The following is an 8442-nucleotide window of genomic DNA, read 5'->3' on the forward strand; positions in this document are numbered from 1 at the left end:
TACCAACAGCCGAGCTTCCCGATACAGGCATGCTGCTGTGGCCCGGGTCCGAACAGTGGCGCGGCCACGTCGCAGGACATCGACATGACTCGTGGGGACCTTGGCGCCGCAGTGGCCGGTAACGGTGCGGGTGCCGCTGTTGGCTGTTCGGTGCACGTCTGGGACAAGGAGGACGGGGCGTCCTTCAACGGCCTTCAAAACCCTCGTCACGCCCACGTTCAGAACGAGCGTGTGCGAAGGTACGCTGTTCTTTGCGTCGCCGAAGGCACGCGTGGGACTTTTGATGGTGTTGTTTTTTCTTGGTACGAAAATAGGGATACGAATAAATTGGTAATATCTGGGCCACCCAAGGTTTGCAGATGGTATTGTCCTATTCCGTCAAACCAGCCTAAAATTGCAGGGCATGCTTTGTTAATTGTGCTGGAAAAGTTTGGTTGCAGCGTTAAAAATAAACACCGAGAAATCAAAGGCTATGTTCAATAAGCTGGGCAAGAAACATGCCTTCAAACCGAAATCTTTGAAAAAGCGAGCGATTACGTCTACCTGGGGAAGTCATGCGGATACCAATCACGGAAAGGAAATTACCCGGAGAGTAAGTATGGGATGGCATAGTGCCACTAGACAAGGTGTAATAGTTATACCACCACCGAGGCACGGAAGACATCAACGGCGGCCGTTCGGACGTTTATCAGTGTTGCGACATTGCCGCATCTACGGCCAGGCCGCTAACTTCGAACGGGTCGTTTGTTTACAACAATGCCGAAGATGGTGCAAAACGGCGCCTTCAGACACACTTCTGCTGCTGAAACTCTGCTAGTCTTTTCTTCGCGTTCTGAAAGACTTCAATCGCGCACAGCCACAGAGCAGGAAGGATACGCAAGCCTAACAGAGTTTACCGACTGATACCCATGCCGCGCGGGAAATATAATATTATTCCTATCGAATGTCTTCCGGTCAAGATGACATTCGTTGGCTGCCACGCGAGAAAATGTAATGACATTAGATCAGAATGACATTAGGGACCGAATGAGCATGCGGAATCCATTTGACTGTGTTCTCCCGGCAAATGTACTATCTCGACACGACAGACTCGGTCGAATGCTTACCAAAATATAAAACTACAGCGTCAGTAGCAAATATAATATTTATACATGCGTATCATTTTCAGTCATGTATTTAGTCATGAAACACGCCGAATAGAGCATAAAAAAGAACACTGCTAGTCTCGCTACCGGGCCACCCTCAGCCTGTGTGATGGGCGCAAGCTTAAAGTGCATTCAAAAAGTGCATTGTTAAAGTGTATTCCAAAGGGCGCTAAAGCTTTTTAAGCTCTTTTCGCCCAGTTTTCGCAAATATTGAAGCGCTCACTAAAATATTTTTTCCACGCAAGTTGTTTCGCATCACATCATTTGCAAATTGCATTATATTTTGGCCGTGTAGCAGCGCGTCAAGGAAATGGCAATAAGTGGAACAAATGACATTTGATGGGAATGACATTAAATTTGCCGTGTGGCAGGGGTATAAAACGCATAAACCACGAAATGGCGGCACTCGTCAACCGTCGCAGTGTAAAGAAATGTCATGGGATGCGAACTGGCCAATGATCATTGCGGCGGCACGGAACAAAAAGAGAGAAAAGTGCCGAAACTCTGTAGCCTCATCTAGTGACACTATAGGTTGGTCTGCATTCGATGAAAATTATGATATCCTGAATAGTAAACTTCCTCTTTCACCAAAAAACCTGATATACAACCAACGTGTTCTTCACGTAATGACGTATAGGCCATAAACTTGTGGTTTGAAAAGCAGCCTCACATAGCCCAACTGCGAAGTCATAGCCAGAAGGTGTGTTTCTGTGTGAGAACACAACGCGAAATTGTATAAGTGGCGCGTTCCACTACGCCCTCTCGGCCTTTTTCCGCCCATGCTTTTTACGCACTTCACATATAAATTTAAAAGTTAGAACAAGAATAAGATAAGAGAGCACAATAATAGATTGTCTGTTCGCAGACTATATTTTTCAAACTTTTTTACCGACGGGGTATTACAACCCTCGAAAAATATTTCTGGCTCCGCCACTGCCCAACGGGCTGTGGAAAGAAATATGGTAGTGGTCTCATTTAGGTGTAAGGAAACAGCTTCGGGGATTGGGGAACGGACTTGTGTGGATGACAATCGAAATAAATTAAGCGAAGGAAATGGAAATGAGCGGACATCACGCGCGTGGGGGACAGGTGAGGCCAATCACTCGACGGAGAGTTGTACCGTAGTAAAATCTGGAGGCAAAAGGCACACTCAGGTAGCACTCGGTAGCTTCGTCGTGCTTTGTCGTGCTTCGTCGTGCACTCGGTAGGCTTCGTTGTGCAGTAGACACAACCAGGCAGATGATGATGATGATGATGATGATTTCTTGATGACGGCCTGCCTGATGTGCTGAATTACAGACGCTGACTTGGTTATCGGGCATGCGGTCTTGATTTTGGAGCGTGTGCATAGTTTCGCATGATGTCAGCGTCAGTGAGCAGCGTACGACCGGGCTTTGCAGGGCTCGGCTGAGAGATTCCTGGGCGCCCCTTCGCCAGGTTGTTCCACGACTGAGCGAAAGCAGCGACAACGCTACTGTGTGTGAACGCGTAGTGGAGTACACGCGGCACAGACAGCGGCTCTCGGCCACCACGTCCGGACCGGTAGGTACATCTCATATTTACGGGCTGGTAGCAGAAGCAGGAATGAGCCTACCTGCTTCTCCCGCAGTGCAAGTGGCAATATCTATGAAACTGTAAGTTATATGGACAATGAGATGGGTGCAAAGCGTAATTGTCATTAACGATCCATCTACGAGGACAGTAGGCGGAGGATTTCTCGTCGGCACCGTGTTTTAAGCCTCACGTGCCCCATTTTCCCCACCCATCAAGAAATTGGAAAATCCAGCAAAATAGTTCGGCAGATAGCCACAAGAGTGAAAAAAGCGTGCCGTGCGTGTCCGCTAGCCCCTTCAAGGCATCAACGCGTTCCTGGATCCCTACCTTTTCGCGCTAATGCAGCTAATGCGACGAAAGGGCTACTTTTTCTTACGTTTGTGCGCTTAAGGAGCTTTTGCTGGAAAAGGACGTGAAAGCTATCACATGATTGGCCCATAGGGTGCGAGTCACGTGGACGTGCGGAAAGTTTTCATCCGTCGTGAAGTTGGTCAAGTAGCGCTGTTATCCTGACGTCATCGTTCAGCTCGGCCAGGGCGAGGTTCATGTAGGCTGCCCAAATCCGCACATAATGCGGTTTCTGCTATATGTTTGGTCGGTGGCATTGCTGAAAAAGGAGTGGCTTGCTAATCTGACCGTTCGCAAATGGTGGTAGGCTAAAGTTGTTAAATGACGTGGCGAGCGAGCTATTTACAGAGAGGTTTTAAGGACGACAGTCTTTTTTTGGGGTAGGCGGAAATTTTGGTCTGTCTGTCTGTACCTCAATTCAGCCACCCGGCCAAAGTTACGGCAGGTGAACTCGCCGTTTATATAGCCGAAGCTATTTCTAAGCATCTAGATCTCCTGGCAGTGTTAATGCGTGTCAACAAAACAACACATATCTGTGCCACATCACCAATACATAAATGATATTTGCAGTATTCCCTTATTTACAAAATACATGAATGCTTCATTTTAAAGACGCTAGTCTTTCTTTGCTGCGATGGGAAATGAAATATTAGCTACTATACGGTGCCGCCACCTGGCAGTGGGCCTAGGTGCGTAAGGGCGTGTGTTTTCCAGGGCCACTGCCAGATGGCGTTTCCAGTGTCGCAGGAGTTAGAGTTCCTGTATATGCTCCCTACGGGTAGAGTGTACTAGAAGGAATTCTAGTTCACTCTACTACGGGAGCAGAGTTGCGCATAGGTCCGCCATCTTGACCGCCGAGCATCCAAAGCAGCGTGGGAAAGCCAACCGTCGGGCTTGAAGGAGTCGTGCGCACCGCGCGAGGGGAGCGTGAGCGCGCCCCGACGTCGCTGCTTTTTTTTTTTTTTTTTTTTGTAACGCGGGCTTTGCTTTATTATTAGGGGTGTTTTCCTATAACGCATATCCGAATATCGGGAAGATATGGCTGTGCAAAATGTTCCGAAATGTCCCTCCAGGTCTTAACAAACATATATGTGTTACTATAAATTTAACGAAGACGTGACTCGTTTTGCTCAATAAACCTCCATACTGGTTAGATGTCTGGTATAGAATCAGCACGCGCGTATATACACACTGGGTTATTTGGAACTCAACCTACAGTTTTTGCAGTCTATAGTGCATGTCGGCAAACTTTCATGCCTTGACAACGTGAAGTGATGTGACCAGGCATCTAACCAGTATGGAGGTTTATTGAGCAAAACGAGTCACGTCTTCGTTAAATTTATAGGAACACATATATGTTTGTTAAGACCTGGAGGGACATTTCGGAACATTTTGCGCAGCCATATCTTCCCGATATTCGGATATGCGTTATAGGAAAACTGCACTCAAGAGGAGGAGGAGGAAAGGGGAGGAGGGGAAAACTTTGGTTAACAATTAAATCGATCTGGTTAGCCTGGGGAGGGGCGAAGCATGCAGTGTTTAAGGGTATTCAAAAATTGCAGGTCTCTCTCTTGCCACACGGCGTGTTTCAACCCTTCCAGGCGCGAAGAACAAATCCTATTCTACTCGGGATGGCGTTCTATGATTTGAAGAAAATTACTTTTACACTCTTGTCCTGGACTGAGGACCCGGCCCACTAACCAGATCGATTTAATTGTTAAACAAAGTTTTCCCCTCCTCCCCATCCTCCTCCTCTCCTCTTGAGTGCAGTTTTCCTATAACGCATATCCGAATATAGGGAAGATATGGCTGTGCAAAATAGAGCTAGGCGTCAGCTTCTCATTTAAGCATTCGAACAAAAGGAACAGTCAGCTGCTAATAACCGACAACCGCGAAAATGGAAGACCAAAACAAATTCTAGGCCTTCAGGGCTGTCGGCTTGACCGCGGACTGAAGTTGTGCAAAAAAGATACTCTTCATGTACTAGCGTGTTGCAGCTTGTCGCTCTCGGGCTACGAACTACGAATGCGACATGTCAGCGGCGCAAAATGTACGAAAGACGCCGACAGCAGAGGGCAGCAGCGGCGTTGCAGCCGCATCGCCGGCTTCTCTGCGGTGCGTGGATGCTTTTTGTGCACGTGACGGCGATCAGCGAATAGGGTCGTGAGCGGCGAATGGAAATCAAAGGCGCAACTCGGAGTATGTTCAGCAGAGCGCTGGAAAGGATTGAGCCGGATCCCGCGGTTTGCTGCCCTTCAGCTACCACGGCAGTGGTCATGAAAAGTCAAGTGTAGACGCCAGGACATGCCAAGAAAAGGCGATGAAAATATGCGCGAACTTTTGTAGTAGGGGCGACAGAAGACTATCGTCTTTCGACATTTGCAGCGAAGCGAGCAGATACGAGGCCATTTTTTTTTGTTTTGCGCCCTTTGGTCGAGAAGGCACATTTGAAGCGGAGAATAGCTTCAGAAGCGGGTGGGGTGGGAAAGGCTGCGATACGTGACTGGGGCGAAGATGCCCGCGAACCCTAAAGCGGGATTCACACGACGGAGAAACCCTCTCACGGAGGCGGACGGATATGTGACGTCAACACCACGTGACCGGATTTTCCGTCTTGGTGGCGCATCTACACGTGCGGAGCTGCGCGGAGTGACTAGCAGACGACAGCGCGGAGGAAGCGAGGGCGAGGCTCGCTTCCTCCGCGCGAGCCTCGCCCTATGTGCCAAAAACTGAGGGCCGCCGCCGCCGAGCGAAAACATGCGGCGGCATTTTCTTTCCGGGAGCATCCGCGGGCGATCCCCACCGAGGGGCGGAGCCTAAAACCGGTCACGTGAGCGGCTCCCGCGGGGCAAAAAGAGAGGGGTTCTCCGTCGTGTGAATCCCGCTTAAACGGGCAACTTCTTGTACACGATTTTCTTCAGACGATCTGGTGGAGATACCTTCGACTTTCCACTTTTATATACATTTGTTTTAACGTAAACTAACTCATGCTTTTCGGATAGCGCAACCGTGCGGAGCTCCCAATCGGTCCCTGGCAATTCCTATTAAGGTCGTAAAACATTTTATCTACTTCAGACAGGATTATCCATGAAGTTGGCCGCAGGACACCTGCCGTAACGCGTCACCGGCATTCGGTAACTCACTTGCTTTTTCACAAAGCGAACAAAAACAAATTTTATTGATTTTTGAAATCGAGAAATGAGCAGGGACATTTTGTTACTTTTTGGACAGGAACCTGGGGAACTCAACTTACATAACCTCGTCTTAAACATTGTTCAGGCCTAGAGGTATCGCAAGTCAGAAACCATTCGCCATGCATGTTCTGGCCAAACACGACAGTACAGGTGGGGGAACGAAACAGAAAACAATTTTTTGGTGTTAAGTTTACCACACTAGCCTAAATTGTACTTTCTCTATGCCTTTCTGTGGTGCATCCGGCCATGGATAAAGCTTACAACTGCAGCAGACGACACACTGGCGGGCGTTTAACACAGCCTGCCATTTTAAACTTTTTTGATCTTCCGTTCTCTGTTCTCCACGAAAAGTCTGCACGTTTCGAACCCTGCCTATGTAGAATGGTCCTCGAGTGCGCCCACGTGCGCTTTCGTGGGACTTCTCTCAAGCATCACCGCAGACGTCTTTGCGGGCAGACTAAGACGCGTCACCTAATTCCACGTTGAAAGACCGCTACTTCCAGATTTTCAGAAACGCTTGACGCTGGATACCCAAACAGCATCTGTTGCCAGTGTCTTCCGTCGTGATATTTAATCTCGGTAATGACAAACGTACTGAGTTGTCTGGGGCCAGTACAAAGTAACTTTATCTGGTTACCTTTATGAGCGACGTGTACGGGTGCGCCTGAACTTCTTACGCCTTGCGTGTGCGGAGGAAAGGTCTTGAATTTGATTACGTTTTACTGCAATGTCATTGGAGCTTTAGCTGGAAAACGCATGTACAGATGGTACTGCGATTCGACAGTGCCTCCTGTTTTTCGCATTGGGAATAATTTCCCAAAGCGCGTGGTATTCTGAAGCGCATGCCACTAGAAGACTGGACTGCCGCTGTACAAATTGAGTGAACCGATCTGTTGTTCTATCAGAGAAGCTAGGGCTAGCGACCCGTCTATGTTTCTGGTTCATCAGGAAGAAGGAGTCATTAGACGCGTTTGACGTCTTCGATTCTTCGGGACTGTAAACAGCTTCAGGGTTAGGTATCATGCTTCAGACGGCCTGTGATTTCGTTGACGACCCCACAGTAATTGCACAGACTGGCATCTTCGTTTCCCTCACAAAGGGAGAGCTAGACTTGGGATCGAGCGCTGCACGCGACTTGAACGCGTCCACAAAGCTTTTCCCTCAATATTGCCACTGCACTAACATAATCAAATGGCCCGAGTTCGGGACCGTCCTAGAACATGTTTCTGTGCATTTTCGTTCGGTGAGTGCAAGAATGCCTTGTGGCACAGCCAGCTTTAAGCAGAAAGCTGCGCATAAAACAGCTGTAACTCTTGTTTTATCAGCAATTTCGCCAAAAAACTTATACAACCATTGGCAGCTAAGACGGCTGCATCTTCACGGCAAATTTCATTTTCCTATCGTTGTTACGCAGTCCGCAGGGAAGTTGCAAATTTGTGAAATTCTCGTCTACTCTAAATGCGTGGGATTCTACGGGAGGGAAATAGAGAACCCTATGATTGTGTACTATTGTAATAGATCTAATCATTTGAAGTTGTATTTCTAAATCTACAACTCACAGCCACAATCATTACCAAATGACGAGAAAAATAAATACGCGTTGATTCCCTAAGTACTCTTCGGATGTGTATTTCGTATAGCTTCGCTCGTCATCGACATTCACAGAGTGGTATGGCTTCTTATTTTTTTCTTATCTCCCTTCCAGGAGGCGACTAATGGAGTCGTCCAGGCATTCCTCAAGTAGTTTCCGCAGTACTGATGTTCTGTGGGGCGTCCCGACTTCACCTGGTTGGCGACCTTCTGTGTCAACACGGTAGCCACGCAAATATCCCGCGACCACTGGTCTTGTTGGTTCTTAGCCTCTTGCTAATTTTTTTTTTCTGTCACCTAGTTTTCGCCTCGAGCGCCTTTCTTTCTTTAGACATTAACCTAATTTGTATGACGAATAAATTTGGCTACACGAAAGTATCATAATTTGACTTTTTCGTTGCTGTCTCAATCGCCTGCACGCGTGAAATAAAGCGTCCTTTATGAACCCGTGCGGCTCCACCCTCCTCAGGAATGCGCTGCGCTCCAGAGTGCGTCGCTACGAAACAGTGCGCTCTAATGAGCAAGCCATGCTGCCGACGGACCAAGTTACATTTATTTTTACACCGCTGTCCTATGTGTGAACGCGAGGCGTTGGCCCCATCAGGAGACGT

General features: G+C 48.2%; 1 protein-coding gene across 1 annotated transcript; it reads left to right on the plus strand.

Moving 5' to 3' along the window:
- LOC144173092 (uncharacterized) lies at positions 1-8178 on the plus strand. The gene is made up of 3 exons (XM_077701605.1): positions 1-239; positions 2546-2687; positions 7947-8178. Exons 1-3 carry the CDS (start codon positions 85-87, stop codon positions 7983-7985), a joined length of 336 nt encoding a protein of 111 aa, XP_077557731.1. The 5' UTR covers positions 1-84; the 3' UTR covers positions 7986-8178.
- Positions 8179-8442: the final 264 nt, after the last annotated feature.

This window comes from Haemaphysalis longicornis, unplaced genomic scaffold (assembly GCF_048455015.1).
Source record: "Haemaphysalis longicornis isolate Haplotype H1 unplaced genomic scaffold, Haemaphysalis longicornis Haplotype H1 scaffold_29, whole genome shotgun sequence".
Taxonomy (NCBI): Eukaryota; Metazoa; Arthropoda; class Arachnida; order Ixodida; family Ixodidae; genus Haemaphysalis; species Haemaphysalis longicornis.

Coding starts and splice junctions, on each gene's coding strand:
- LOC144173092 (XM_077701605.1), top strand. CDS start 85: ATGACTCGTGGGGACCTTGGCGCCGCAGTGGCCGGTAACGGTGCGGGT. Junction 240..2,545: donor CAGAACGAGCGTGTGCGAAG/GTACGCTGTTCT, acceptor CGGGCTTTGCAG/GGCTCGGCTGAGAGATTCCT. Junction 2,688..7,946: donor CGGCCACCACGTCCGGACCG/GTAGGTACATCT, acceptor TCTCCCTTCCAG/GAGGCGACTAATGGAGTCGT.